The sequence below is a fragment of the Musa acuminata genome, chromosome BXJ1-8 (genome assembly GCF_036884655.1).
Source record: "Musa acuminata AAA Group cultivar baxijiao chromosome BXJ1-8, Cavendish_Baxijiao_AAA, whole genome shotgun sequence".
Classification (NCBI taxonomy): Eukaryota; Viridiplantae; Streptophyta; class Magnoliopsida; order Zingiberales; family Musaceae; genus Musa; species Musa acuminata.
The window spans coordinates 11,589,396-11,604,157 of record NC_088334.1 but is presented as its reverse complement, the minus strand read 5'-3'; the positions used below and the strand labels follow the sequence as shown (position 1 = coordinate 11,604,157).

Here is a 14,762-nt window from a genome sequence, read left to right as displayed (position 1 = left end):
CGGTCGTTCCCGTGCGCATGTCGTCTGCCTCGTCGGGACAGTCTTTTTCCAACGTCCAAACGGAGGAATCGGATGGAGACACACGGGACGCGCGCAAGTGGCGGCGAGGTGTTCGTAGAAAAGCCCAAAAGAGATAAGCCGATAAGGGGGGCGCACCGAATGCAAAATAAGGGTCGGCGGGGCGCGGAGTCTGTCCTTTTCCCGTTGGCGCTGAGGTGTCGTGTGCGGGGGAGGTCGCTCGCACGAGTTGCCCATCTCGGCGATATCTCGCGAGACAGATAAGCTTCATATTTATTGTCTCATGTGATGATGCATGGATAAAGAAGATAAGATCGTGATTGACAACTACACACACAAAAATCAATTTCCTTAATTATATATCGTATGATATATATCTATATTAATACAATTCAAGAACTTCTATTTAATATTCCTTTAATAATAATTAATTTTAAATTATTGCATATGCATTTTCTTCTATTTTCACATTTGTTCATTTGAATTTTGGTTTAGGAAACAACTAATATAATATTTCAGCTTTTAGAAATTTTATTTTTTTAAAACTCATAAATAACCATGACTAATAATGTTAATCATAATTAATAATTTAAATATTGAGAGATATAATATAATCTATACTAACAAGCATTCTGTGAAGGTGATCATGTTAATACAATCGGACCACTCTATTTTATATATTTATATTAATTTGGAGGAATGGATATAGTCAATAAAAACTTGGAGAAGCAAATATTTTATTTCCAAAAATGTGATGGGATGGAGGTGTTAAACCTCCTTTCCTAAATAATGATTATAATATATAATTCCTTAGAATGATTTATTTGAATCCAACTAAGATGGCACAAAGACATGTCTCGAGACATTCTGTTGTCATTCATGATTAGTATGCAATTAGATCATGTAGTTTAACTTACCCGTCGCACCTACCCGTCATGTGATTGGAGTTGGTGATAGGGATCAGACCAAAGATCCTCACACTTACAAGTCATCGAACGCTGCCCAACAGTCTGACGTAAGCGGATAAGGATAAACTTGACAACGGCAAGGTTTGAGGGCATCATATCGCGGAACGACTCGTCTCGTCTCGTCTAGTCGTCGATCTGATGCACGAATCGGAGCACGGAATAGGAAATCTGACCACAGTTTTTATGCCACGTGTAGCAGGAAATCTGGTGGCCCCTCGCAGAACTCGCTTGAAAGCCCGAGTGCTATTTAATGCCCTCCTTTCCCGCAAGCCTCTGACGATTTGCCTCTGCCTCGTTCCCATTCGACAAGAGAGAGAGAGAGAGAGAGAGAGAGACCGATCGAGATCGGGTCATCGCCATGGATCCTTACAAGGTAGTGTGTCGATTCCCCTCACCGATGAAAGATCTATTCCTTCGGTCTCTTTTCCCCTCCCCCACCTCTGGAAGTCGAATGATTTTAGGGTTTTCTCTCTCTCTTTCTTCTTTTATTTTTCGATTTGACGAATAGTACGTTGGCTTGAATTCTTTCTTGTGAGCCTTTTTGTTCTTCGTCCAATATTCGCTATGAAACGTTAGATTGCTAAGAGATTCGAAGAATCCGTTCGATTGCACCCTTTTGTTCTGATCGTGTTCTGATCGCTATAAAGTCTGGATCTTTATGTCGTTGTTGACGAAAAATTTTGGTGCAGTACCGACCTTCGAGCAACTACAACTCCCCCTTCTGGACCACCAACTCTGGGGCTCCTGTTTGGAACAATAACTCCTCACTCACCGTCGGAATCCGAGGTAATGCAAGAACTATCCATGTTTGATAGTTTATTGTCTTGATTCATCTTTGCTATCTTGCTTATAGGGCTTTCCTTATATCTAGTTATTTCATTGTTCTTCTTGGTATGTTCTCTTTTAATACAAGTCCTGAAATCTTGGTGTTGTTTTAATAGCGGATGTGGATAAATTGGATTAAGGATTTACAAATTCTTAAAGTGAATCAGCTTTTTGGAGTCGATCAAACACATAATCGTAGATTTTTATGTCACAAGAATTTTTGTTGTTTCTTGAGTTTGATTAGTGTGCAAGTGAAGCAACACATTTGGATCTCGCTGTATCTTCTTGAACGTACATGGCTGGCTTGCTCTAGTTACAATAGTAAATTAGACTAGTGTTTATGTTGTGGCAAATACATTATTGTTGAAAATGATTTAGTTCTTTGTAAAAGGTGAGAAGTATTCATGAAGTTGTTCTTTGTTGTGCTATCCTAATAAAAAAAGAGCGGATTCAAATACCGAATATAGCGATGTCAAGGTACCTAGTCTTACCTCTATATTTATAAATACGGTTTTCGATCATTCCACTCATTCACTTAACTTCCTTCTCGGTTATTGAAAATAGGAAATAATTGCAGCTCAAATTGATGGTTTTTCTCATTCGGTAATTGTAACAAAACTAACTGAGAAAATTTTGTGTATCGACTGCTTCTACAAGTCATGTTGTCTTGCGTAAATTGCTGATGTTTCAGTAGGGGTGCTTGCCTTCTGGCCGCAAAGACAACATGGTCTCACTATTTTGATGTTCTTATGAGTCTAGAAATTTTTCTCTAATATTTGACTAAAGAATGCTGGTTTTTTTCTTATTGAAAGGTCCTATTCTTCTTGAGGATTACCATCTCGTTGAAAAGCTTGCCCAGTTTGATAGAGAGCGCATTCCTGAACGCGTTGTTCATGCCAGGGGAGCAAGCGCAAAGGGCTTCTTTGAGGTTACCCATGATGTCTCTCACCTGACCTGTGCTGATTTCCTCCGTGCACCAGGAGTACAAACCCCTATCATCGTTCGCTTTTCAACTGTTATTCATGAGCGTGGGAGTCCTGAAACCTTGAGAGACCCACGAGGTTTTGCAGTGAAGTTTTATACAAGAGAGGTAAATGGAAACTTGCCATACACTCATTTACCTTCTCCTGCAGACAGTGCAATTCAATACTTCATGGAAAGTTGCATGAGGTTACATTTCTTGTTCTTCTTGTCCCATGGTATAACGCATATTCCTATATAACAAATGTTTCTACATACAAGATGATATGCTTTTGATCTATAAGACATAATATGCTTGTTCATTCTGAATAAATATTTAAATACTTTAAACTTAGCTAAGCATATGACTTTCTATATCTCAATAGCGACAAAAGATCCATGTAGTCAACCCTAAACAGTTGGGGCTTATGACTTTGTTGTTGTTGTTGAATTCCGAATCATGATGATATGCACCAGTTGCAAACGTTTGATCTTTTTTTTTATCACACGAGTTGTCGACAACTATGGTTGTGATATATTGGTATGGCTATCGACTTACATAGTCCCTTGTTATTTTTAACTTGATCCAGGGCAACTTTGATCTGGTGGGCAACAACTTCCCTGTGTTCTTCATCCGTGATGGGATGAAGTTCCCCGACATGGTCCATGCTCTCAAACCAAACCCAAAGTCTCACATTCAGGAGAATTGGAGGATTCTTGACTTTTTCTCTCACCACCCAGAGAGCTTGCACATGTTTTCTTTCCTCTTTGATGATGTTGGTGTTCCCCTGAACTACAGGCACATGGATGGTTCTGGTGTGCACACCTTTACTCTTCTCAACAGGGAAGGAAAAGCTACATATGTTAAGTTCCACTGGAGGCCAACAAGTGGTGTGAAGTGTTTGTTGGAGGACGAGGCTGTGACAGTAGGAGGAAACAACCATAGCCATGGCACTCAGGATCTTTATGATTCCATTGCTGCTGGAAACTACCCGGAGTGGAAGCTCTTCATTCAGACCATGGATCCTGAGCATGAGGATAGGTTTGATTTTGACCCACTCGATGTCACCAAGACATGGCCAGAAGACATCTTTCCTCTGCAGCCAGTTGGGCGCATGGTCTTGAACAAGAACATTGATAACTTCTTCAACGAAAACGAGCAACTTGCCTTCTGCCCAGCAATCATAGTGCCTGGAATCTATTACTCAGATGATAAGCTACTTCAGACCAGAATTTTCTCTTATTCCGACACCCAGAGGCACCGTCTTGGACCAAACTATCTGATGCTTCCAGTAAATGCTCCCAAGTGTGCTCATCACAACAACCACCATGATGGATTTATGAACTTCATGCACAGGGATGAGGAGGTAATCTTAGTTTTTTTTACTTTTGCTACATCTTGACCCTTTACATGGTATCCAACAAACAAAAGTTTTTGATTGTTGCTTTCAGGTGAACTACTTCCCCTCCAGGTATGATCCTGTTCGACATGCAGAGAGGTTCCCAATCCCATCCTCTGTTGTTACTGGAAGGCGTGAGAAAGTGAGTCCCCTCTATATAACATCACCCTATGCTTCCTCTAGGATGACCCATGAACTTTAACCTGAGCTTTTCTATGATTGTCATCAACCTTGCCATATGAATCTTATCCGAAGTACACAGTCATCATTAGATTGTTTTCTTTTTCTGATGCAGGCTATCATCAACAAGGAGAACAACTTTAAGCAGCCTGGAGAGAGATACCGCTCTTGGGCTCCTGATCGGTTTGTCCTTGTTTTTATGGTGTATATATGTAGTATAGCATGTATTACTGAGATCTACCTGACCTTGAAATGTTTGATGCAGCCAAGAGCGATTCGTCCATAGATGGGTTGATGCGTTATCTGACCCTCGAGTGACGCATGAAATAAGGGACATATGGATTTCCTACTGGTCTCAGGTTGGTCTCCCATATCCTCCTCCTCCTCCTCCTCTCTCTCTCTCTCTCTCTCTCTCTCCTCCATCTGGTTTCAAACATGATTGGTTTCTTTATAATGCAGTGCGACAAGTCTCTTGGTCAGAAGATTGCAACCCGTCTTAATGTAAAACCAACCATGTGAGGTGCTGCCAATTATGGTCAAGAATAAGCTTTGAAACTGCACTACTGAGAATTGGAATGGTGTCCAGATGAAACTGATGTTAAATGTATTTGTACTGAGTACATCCGAGTATGATCCATTTATGACTGATCTGGTATTATAATGTACTGTTGAGTCTTCCTATCCTACTATCTACATATCATGTTCTTTATAATATGATATCTCGATATGTGTATCAATTGCCAAACGGTTCTAAGACAACTTTTCTGGATATTTGATTTAGAACCTTAATTTGCCTTTGGTGTATTTGTTTAATAGATATCAATTACCCATTTCCCAATAGTTGTATTGATACTCTACGATGATAAATAAACATCAACTCGTGGTGATCGATACTGATGAGATTTGGAGCCTTGAGTGGTATCAAAAGGTTCCATATAATGGTTGTGTAATTGGCAGCTTAGTGCTGCTTGGTACTATATAATTTGTTCATTTAACAAGATCGCGTTCTATTCTCTTAGTGTGACTTTGTAAAGTGGAAGATATATTTGTTTTGCCATGACATTAAATGATGGTTTGGTTGCTTAGATCATTGAAGCTGTGGAGAACCAAATGTACACACGTTGTCAGCACTGTTGTTGATGACCTCTAAACTTCCAAAATTAAATAAAACGTCGTGAACAAGACCCTCCATGTCAATGATCAAAGATAGTGTACCATGTAATGCCGAGTCAAGATCTCGGCTAACTCCAGCTAATCTACAGTTGTCTTTTATGAGAGGATGCAAATACACACATGTTGGCTAATACAAGTCGTTGTTCCACAAGGCAAAAAAAGTCCTCACTCTCCTACCGCACACTGCTGTTTCATGGCAACATGCTTTTTTAGTGCATCCGCAGAACGATGAGCGAAGAACTGCTGCCTAAGCTTTACATATGGATAGCCTACCATGGAGAGGAAGTGTGCAGGCTTAGAGAAGGAATAGATTTCATACCAGACCTCGTCGTTCTCGTCCCGCTCGATCGAGAAGCGCTCCTCCCCCGCCTATTCACGACATATGCAGCAAAAGAAAAGAACAAATGTTTTCGTCATGGCCGTCGGCGACATGAGAACATTTTTTATCTAGTTTTTCGAAGGGATAGCATATGCTTATTGACTGTTGCTCACCCTTCCTCTATATATACACAACATAATTCTGGAAAGACAGGCTCTTCATCTTTTTGCAAGCAATTTATTTGCATACTCTGTGATGATTCTAACCAGTGTTATACTTGTCCATCCCAAAGAAGCAGATCTCCATTAGTAAAGGCCAGAAGAAGTCGTTTCATATTGGGAACAGATATTAAACTATTGGGAATGGTATAAGAATTAAAGGTGAACTAAGATCTGAACATCACGTTAGGGTCAGATTGTACATTAACTTGATTAGCATTGCTTATCCATCGCCTCGATAAAAGATTGTATGTGGATTTATGAGCTGTTGCAGTGGATTGAAGAGGTACAATATAAAGGGTATGTACAAATAGGAGAGGAAGTAAGCAAATAGATGGATGATACTGCACTCTCTCTTTCTTCTCGATAGTAATATTGTGGACTTGCGTGCTGTTGCAATGGATCGAAGAGGTGAAATATAAAGGGTATGTACAAGAGGGCAGGAAGTAAGCAAACGGATGGATGATACTGCACTCTCTTTCTTCTCCATAACAAATATCCAGCATTTCAGGTACTATGAGACACTAAATGAGGTTTAAACACACACCACAAATTTGTCTGACATAATATTCTCATTCTACGACCATTACCAAATTCTTTATGAAATCTGATCAACAACACTAGTTAAGCTAGTTAGCCTGACATTCTGTAAGTTGCTTGCTGAGTTTTCTTTATTGTGATCTTTCACCTAAAACTGATAATTGATAAGGTTAATGCAGATTTTGGTTTGTTCGATCGTAAAACCAATTTGGAGCTAACCGAGTTCCCATTTTGCGCTTGCCTCTGACAAACTTTGAGAGAATGCCAAATCCTCCTTGTCTCTTTGGGTGCTAACCCTATAGAATTGTGATAGGGACGTGCCCGACAAAGTCCCTCTGATGCTTAAGTTAATCTCAATTATGAGATATTGAAAAAGAGCCGAACCCTTAAGGGGTGAATGCACAAAAGCCTTAGAATTTCAATATGTTGAGGTATGCATCTAAAGAGGCCTTTTATAGTGTGGCTTTAGAATCGTTATGCTTGAAAACATGTATTGATGTCGGAGACGAATACATGCTTCTCCTGGTTCTGGCGAAATCATGTCGCGCCAGATCCGAGGAACATGTAACAATTGTGACATGGTTTATAAGCATGGGGGACGACTCCATACCAACCACAAGATGTCAAAATGTTGGACACATGGTGCTGCGCCATCGACTATGTGGCAAAGAGGTGTTGGCCACATAATGCCGGGGTATCGGCTACATGGCGAGGTGTTGGCCATGTAACGTCAGGATGTCGACTACGTGATGAGGAGGTGTCAACCACCCAATGCTAGGGTGTTGATTATGTGACGAGGTGTTAGCCACATAATGCTAGAGTATCGGTTACATGGTGAGGAGGTGTCAGCCAGATCATCATTCCCTATCATATAGAAATATGATAAATCACAGTTCATTTGTTTCCTATCTCAACCAAGAATCTTTTGGCTGAAGTGATCCACATATAATTAATTGAATGTAAATCCAAACCAACGTGAACAATGATTACCCCTCCCTCTCCTTTCAAAAGACAAAAAATCCTTAAAAAGGGATAAATATTATTTCACTATTCCAATCTCCCCGGTAACTAGTGTATACCTCAATCCAAAAGGACATGAATATTTCAAGTGACATGGTCAAGCTAATGTTCCAATATTGAAATATTTTCTTATCACATTTAACGCAAGTGGTAATTCATGATAGAATCAAAGATCACTAGTACAGAATAGTCTAGAAAGATAGATCGACATTTAGAACTCATTAAAAAAAAGTAAATTTGACATAAAATATATTATAAATAGAATTCAGTCATAGAAAGAAGAAACTGCTTTGAGGTCAAAATCAAACAAGATCTCAATCCTAAAGCTAAAAGAATAGAAGAACAGTGAAAATCTAGAAAAATGACAAGCTCTCTAACATTAACAAAGACTTATATATAAAATTACCATCTTTTGTAGTCGTTTGGCAGCACTAAACTTTCTAACTATTCACTCATGTGAATTCTAACTATCATCTACTTCCAGATTTCCATCCCTTGCTCTTTGTTTTTTCTTTCTTGTACATGCCCATGAGGGATGGGTACCCTAATCAGTTAATATGAAGCATTAAGCCACATTTTCTTCTTTTTGAAGTGATGCAAGATCCAATATCATGCAGTTGAGTGCCCTTTAGCATCAACCACTTTAATAGTCTCGATTTATGTGCTAATAAGGACCAAACAAGACCTAACATATATAATGATGATCACTGCTGTTATAGGCTTAGCCATACAACTAGTTAACCTGAAACAAAACAAGTAGACAGATATGTAGAAGTTCACCTATAAAACCAAATGATAGAAAATAGAAGCCATTGATCTAAAGCTTGATCTTCCAGTGATGCCAAATCATATCAACTGTTCCCACTAGACGAACAGGTCCTCTTCGATGACAGGTATCAATTCCATTGTTCACGAAATCAATAGTGTTGATTCTAGTATCCTCTCTCTCTCTCATTCTAAAGGTTAGAGGATGGTTTCCCACTTTAAGCTCAAACCTATATGATCATGATGACAAACTAAACTCTGTAATGAATAATAAGGATCATCATTGATCATGCCAATTATCAAATCTTGTCTATGCCATACAACAATCTAAACATGCCAGAAGCTGAAGCTACACAAAGATGCATGATTTGCCTAAGACAAAGAATGCCTCCAAAAAATATAACCAGCTATTATGAAGCTTATTATAATTACTAATACACAAATAATTCGAGTTCAAACAAGGTTCAATACTGGCATCACAAGAATCCTTTGACTAGACTTGAAGTGAAAAGTTCTAGTGAATTGCTTGAGCTTTACAATCAAGATGTCATAGCCAATTGAGTGCATAGGTTTCAGGAGTTAGAGAGATGCTTTTGCTAATGCACAAAGTCTTCACCAGGAAACAATTTCACCTCTCCATCATGATTTAGTGATAGCAATTATCAGAAAGTAAATACTACAAAGCTCAGTAAAGGGGAAACAGAACAGAATCATACCAAGAGGTGGCCTTGGAGAGTGCCACTGCCGAAACCGAAGGAAGCCTTGGTCGGGCCGCGGCCAGAGATCTCGTCACGCACGTAGGCGATCCGGAGCGGCATCATCAGCCACGGTATCAATTCCTTCACGCAGACGCAGAACCTCTCCCCTTTCTCGACCGTCGTCTCCGGATCCACAAACGTCCATCCCAATTCAAAGTGCCTACACAGACAAGCATAGCATCAATCCGACGAGAGAACAATCGGAACAGGAGAAGACGGGAAACAAGGGGTATACTTCCAAGAGAGGAGGGCGGATTTGGCAAGGTCGAAGGTGCGGGGACCCGCGCCGAGGAGGACACGGGCGCGGTTGACGAAGAAACCGCTCTTGGAAAGGGCTTCTTCTTCGACTACTACGTTGTCTCCGAGACTACTTCGAAGAGGAGAGGAAGCGCCGTGGAATTTGGGGTCGTAGTTGAAGTCGCCGGAGCGGGCGATGCAGGCCTTCTGCTGCTGTCGCGTGGGCCGCCCCAAACTAAGGAACAAGCCGCCCACCATTATGCCTCGAGTTACTGCTATGCCAATGCCGCGGTCGGCGTCCCACCAAGTAGGATGTTTGAGGTGGAGGAACGATGATGGGATGATGCGCCGTGTTGGCCAACGGGTACGGGTTACGGATCCAAAATTGGTATCCGAACCCAGAATTCCAACCTCAAGCAAACAGCGTCACGTGCGGGCCTCTCTCGTTTAGGCCCAAAAGACACGGAGTGTCTTATGTCGAAGAGATGCAATCAGATTAACTGGATCCGATCACCGATGTGAGAGCAACAAAAACGAATATCTAAGGATTTTAGCTCAAAAAAAATTATTTTTGGGCCATTTTGTCATCCAACAGGTGTATGATAAGATCACCATAAGGTCCGGATACCGCCCCATTCTCCAGAAGAGAGCATGATGGGCCACAAACTTAAATATCGGCCCATGTTGGACATTGGGGGACACGCGACTGCGAAGAGAACGCAGCTTTGATCTCTGGCCGGATCCAGTTTTCATGCTCTCTCCAAATAAATTGATTCGAACTATCTAAAATTTTTATTTAAATATTTTTTTTCATCTAACTTAATTATATCCTTACATCTATTCTTAACATTACTAAGATTATATCTTATATTTTTAATTTAAATTTTACTTAATCTAAAATTTTTAGTTTTTAAAAATTATCTCCACAATTTAACTCTTAACAACTAAAACAATATTATCAACAAATAATATATACCGACAAGGTTTATTTTATAAATAACTTATAAAATCATCCATTATCAACATAAAAAAAATAAAAACTTAATACAGATTCTTGATGTAATCTATACTAATAAGAAACAGTTTTAGAAACCCTAGACCTTTTCTAAATCAATAAAAGCTATATATATATAATATTATAGTGAAACATAATTCCTTGTGATATGTGATTTGTTGCAATTCTCTTTCTAATCCTTCTTCAAGAAGATGTATGGTTTCTAAGTTTTGATGGAACCTTTAGGAGTCACTCAGAATTGCACAAATGTTACTAACCATCAGCATAACCATATGCAGTGACATGATACTACAACAAATAAATCATCATCACTGTTCTATGTTGCCATTAATAACACAACCAAAAAGTGAGGATACTGCATCCTTTGAGAACCATACCCTGAGGATGAGAGAAGAAATCCAGGATCAAGTGCATGCCTTCATTGGAGATGTGCTAAAATCTTGCTTGCTAACAAGAGCTTTTGCCCTGTGTCTTCTCTTGAAGACATCTTGCCTGAACCTCTTGGTTTCTATCTGCAACTCCATGAAAGGATTCTTCTCTATGCACTCCTTTTCACCTTCCAGCATTCTTTGCCTCTTAATGACTGCTTTCATGGCAGCTGATTTGTTCTCCTTCTCCTGTCGATGAACCTCCTCCTGCGCATCATCAAAAGATTTCATAGAATATGATAGGTTTTGCAAGACAATTTCAAATCTAAGTGCATTCATAATCATTTCATGAGTGACTTTTGCAGGAATGGTGTCAGACAGACACATCGATGAGGTATCATATGAAGCATAGGTGTGATGCTGACAGTAAAAAAGTGAACACAACTACTAAGCAGTATCTTAGGATGTCACCAGAATTAAATAGATTTAAATGTGCAAATCAATGTGCCGGAATTAGTAAAGACATGAGATTTGGTTAGTGGCTCAGAATATGGCACTGCATACTGTTTGTGTGACCTTCAACTGTGACCAAGAATCAGTATCAGAAGAGATGTTGCAATTAATTACCTGGAGATTTTGTATCAGATTGTCGAGAGACTTGATTTTCCGATGTGGCCAACGAGGAATGCCAAATTCTCTACATTTTCTCTTCAGAACAGTAAGTCCAACCCTCAGATATTTGGAAGCTTCAGTAATTGGAAGATCGAAGTATTTAACAAGGTCGGTTAAAGCAATATTAGCTACATGCTCTGTTGCAGCCCTCTTCTTCTTCTTCATGGAGATTGCAAGTTCTGCAGTCTTTCACAGAAACCATTAGAAGCCATAGCTAAGAGGATAGAATTCTCAAGAAATGAACTTATATGATTAATCTTTGCGAATAGAGGAATAATGGACTTGCATGTCAATTTTCTAAATGTGCTCTGACAATAAAGAACTATCTTTATTCAATATATCCTAAATGGCAACATCCAAATATAAGATTCTTTTATACAAAGAAAACAAATTAATGTCCTAAACCATCAGCAATTCCCTATTCATCGCAATGGATCATTCAACCACAACTGTTATCATATTTTACATTCTAACCTATACAAATGCTCACAATAATATCTCAACCACATTTGTTCATAGATTAACGGCATAGTATATGTATCAAATCGATAAATAGTATATATGTGCCAGAAACAAATTGTGCCTTTCCATGCATCCATCTAACATTATCTAAATCATCTATTTGGTTGCTCATCAAAATAATCTATATCACACTTGTACGTACTGATAAAAATGTGAAACGGAGAGGAGTGGAAGAGTCTGCGAGTTGATAAAAGACACCAATGTAAGAGTGAAATATATTTAAAAGATGAAAAGAAAGTTTATTCTTTTTTGGAGTGATTGTAGTGAAAACCAGTATTCATAGAAGACTTCTTCCTACCTTGTAAGGTTCTGTGATTTTTCTGATTCCTCAACTTTACATGTCTGATAGTGGAACATGAATCTGAGGACCCATCTTCATAACCAGTATCTGCATATTCTGCTGTATCATGGGGCTCTTTTCCTTCACGTACCTGAATCCCCTTTGAAGCCAAACTGATGGTATTTTTAGTTTCCATTTCACACCTCAACTGGAATGCCTCCTGGAGATCACCTAACAAAGTAGGTATATTCTTCAACCTGGGATTTCTGCCATACACATATGAATCTCAGTTATAATTCTAACTGCAAACCCCAGTAAGAACCGTAATCTCAAATACGGAGATTACTAAAAATTTCAGAAGGTGCTTCTATAAGAGCTTACTTCAGTGTAGATTGTTCAGTTTCACTTAGGTTTAAAAACCTTGAAATGAACTTTGAAGATGGTCTTGAAGTAGAAAGTCAAATAGTTCATTAGCTTAGGACCAAAACTTAAGAAATATAGAAACAGGAAGGGAATATAGTAATTCGAGGAGCTAAGGCTAGCGACTATGATGCAGGAACAGAGCTGGCAAGAAATGAAAATAGATCTAGTGTCGTTGACAGTCTGCCCACAGAAGTTTGACTAATAAATATCAACCTATAGCCAAATTTTCAACGATCACATATAGGAATTAGGAATGCATGATAAGATACATGACAAATTTGCTCGTCTGAAAACTAGAAGAGCTTCTCAAGACAAAATAAAAGGCTAAAACAAAGGCAGAAAGAAAAAATAAAGCAAATTCCAAATCTTGAGTGAATGTCTTGCTCATGGTAGAACAAACATGAAGCAGGCATAACAACCCGAATCTTGACTAATGCAGTCACTCAGCCAGTAAAGAACATTAGAGATGTCTTTGGAAGAGTTTTCATGCGACAATTGTATTTCCTCAAAACATGACGCAGGAACAAAAGCTGCACACATGAACTATGACAAGGGATTCCTAGACTTCTTGTAGTTTTCACTAGAATCCTTATTGTCACACAGTTCAAGAGGCTGGGACAATAAGCGGAGCCTCCCCAGAATCTGTTATGCAAACCAATCACTCTATCAGAAGCAATAACTCGAGAAAAGGTGAAATTTCTAGCAAAAATAACAAAGAACAACCAATTGTCTATCAAAGAAATCGCAAAGCAAATGGACAACTTCCTTCAATCTAAATATAATCTGCTAGGGGCAATCCTGACATGAAATGTATGATTAAGAAGATGGAGAAGAATGGCTTCTTTCTGGCATTTTTTTTTTTTTCGTTTTCCTTCACTATTTTTGTTACCTGGAAAGACAGAGGAGTGGAGGAATCGGAGAAGAAGAAGCGGAGAAGGCCACGGTAGAGTCAAATGCAAGTATACAGCGCCAGAGCCCCACACTCTGCCCCTCCTTGAACCTGTACCGGAATCCATTGCCACCATCACCTGCCGTCGACGCCACCATGATGGGCCCAGGGATGGGATCACGCATTTCGATGCAGGAGGAAGGGGAGAAAAGGAACTCCCTCTCCACCCACTCCTCCTCCTCTTCCGAGACTTGGTACCCATGCAGGCTTCTGATTAGCTCTGCACCAAAAACCAGCGATTGAGAGTGAAGCTTGCGCGAGTAGAACAGAGAGCTCTGTAAGAAGATAACCTTGGTTGAGGATGCTTCGGAATACAAAGAGAGCAGATAGAGGACGAGAGGAGGAGGAGGGAAGGGCTGGGGAGTGCATGATGTTACAGCGGCTACCAGTGGAACATGAACTCGTCTGTGCTTCCATTCCTTGAGTGCTGCTTTAACTCTGTTGGCATGCAACGAGAACGTGACAACTGACACGCGAGGGCGCAAGGTGTGCATGAAGGCGAGAACCAGCCGCGGACAACCTGCATGTTGTTATCTCTCTCTCTCTCTCTCTCTCACAGAATACCTTTCGGAAAAGAAAGCTGAATGGAATAAAATACATATCCAAGTTGCAATTTGCAGTGGGGGTTGTTCGGCGTCCTGCTTCTCAGACTGTATGTGATAGATCACGATGCACCGGCTGACTTACCATCATCTGCTCCCTCCACGGAGCTGCTGAAGAGAGCGAAACCAGAGTTCGCCGATAGATCTCAGAAGACTGGCCTGAGCTGAGATTGGCGAGGCAGAGAGCGACCTCTGGATGTGAGTCGTTCATCGGACACGCTCTCCGAGAGTGTCCCAAGTCGTGAACAAGTGGAAAAGGTTGGGATAAGCTTCTCAACCTTTGACCGGGTGTAGTTGACTTGCTACTCCCTGTTCAGTCGAGTGTCCTGAATTCCTCATGGAACACCATCTGGGTGATCACAGCTGACACGCACCTGAATTCCAACGTCTTCTTTGACCAATTGATCTCTGTCGACTCACCTATATCCTACCTATTAAAACAAGAAAAACAATCCCTTTGCATCAACTCATTACTCATTTTCTTTTACTCTTCCCGTCTCTCCTCTTTCTACAAACATACATAATGATCGAGAGGAACTAAACAGTACGA

The 14,762-nt window shown here is 40.0% G+C and overlaps 3 protein-coding genes across 3 annotated transcripts; 1 reads left to right on the top strand and 2 right to left on the bottom strand.

Moving 5' to 3' along the window:
• Positions 1–1,218: 1,218 nt before the first annotated feature.
• On the top strand, positions 1,219–5,189 carry LOC135587528 (catalase isozyme 2-like). Its single transcript, XM_065079056.1, has 8 exons — positions 1,219–1,359; positions 1,676–1,772; positions 2,624–2,901; positions 3,362–4,138; positions 4,224–4,313; positions 4,467–4,534; positions 4,617–4,710; positions 4,811–5,189. The coding sequence occupies exons 1-8, from the start codon at positions 1,345–1,347 to the stop codon at positions 4,868–4,870; spliced, it is 1,479 nt and encodes a 492-aa protein (XP_064935128.1). The 5' UTR covers positions 1,219–1,344; the 3' UTR covers positions 4,871–5,189.
• Positions 5,190–5,523: 334 nt separating this feature from the next.
• Positions 5,524–9,707, bottom strand: LOC103994448 (UPF0548 protein At2g17695). Its single transcript, XM_009414783.3, has 3 exons — positions 9,380–9,707; positions 9,103–9,304; positions 5,524–5,893 (listed from the first exon to the last, which is right to left on the bottom strand). The coding sequence occupies exons 1-3, from the start codon at positions 9,637–9,639 to the stop codon at positions 5,690–5,692; spliced, it is 666 nt and encodes a 221-aa protein (XP_009413058.2). The 5' UTR covers positions 9,640–9,707; the 3' UTR covers positions 5,524–5,689.
• A 927-nt stretch (positions 9,708–10,634) lies between these two features.
• On the bottom strand, positions 10,635–14,423 carry LOC135680284 (protein RKD5-like). Its single transcript, XM_065194165.1, has 5 exons — positions 14,298–14,423; positions 13,551–13,885; positions 12,257–12,504; positions 11,392–11,615; positions 10,635–11,031 (listed from the first exon to the last, which is right to left on the bottom strand). The coding sequence occupies exons 1-5, from the start codon at positions 14,421–14,423 to the stop codon at positions 10,801–10,803; spliced, it is 1,164 nt and encodes a 387-aa protein (XP_065050237.1). The 3' UTR covers positions 10,635–10,800.
• Positions 14,424–14,762: the final 339 nt, after the last annotated feature.

What these genes read in the sequence shown, in the direction of transcription:
- LOC135587528 (XM_065079056.1), top strand. An exon ending in TGAAGTTTTATACAAGAGAG is followed by an intron (nt 2,902 to 3,361) that starts GTAAATGGAAAC and finishes AACTTGATCCAG; the next exon opens with GGCAACTTTGATCTGGTGGG. An exon ending in TTACTGGAAGGCGTGAGAAA is followed by an intron (nt 4,314 to 4,466) that starts GTGAGTCCCCTC and finishes TTTCTGATGCAG; the next exon opens with GCTATCATCAACAAGGAGAA.
- LOC103994448 (XM_009414783.3), bottom strand. Translation starts at nt 9,639, where the DNA reads ATGGTGGGCGGCTTGTTCCTTAGTTTGGGGCGGCCCACGCGACAGCAG. An exon ending in TCCGCCCTCCTCTCTTGGAA is followed by an intron (nt 9,305 to 9,379) that starts GTATACCCCTTG and finishes TTGTCTGTGTAG; the next exon opens with GCACTTTGAATTGGGATGGA. An exon ending in CTCTCCAAGGCCACCTCTTG is followed by an intron (nt 5,894 to 9,102) that starts GTATGATTCTGT and finishes TGTCGTGAATAG; the next exon opens with GCGGGGGAGGAGCGCTTCTC.
- LOC135680284 (XM_065194165.1), bottom strand. Translation starts at nt 14,423, where the DNA reads ATGAACGACTCACATCCAGAGGTCGCTCTCTGCCTCGCCAATCTCAGC. An exon ending in AAATCACAGAACCTTACAAG is followed by an intron (nt 11,616 to 12,256) that starts GTAGGAAGAAGT and finishes GAAAGACTGCAG; the next exon opens with AACTTGCAATCTCCATGAAG. An exon ending in ATCTGATACAAAATCTCCAG is followed by an intron (nt 11,032 to 11,391) that starts GTAATTAATTGC and finishes GATGATGCGCAG; the next exon opens with GAGGAGGTTCATCGACAGGA.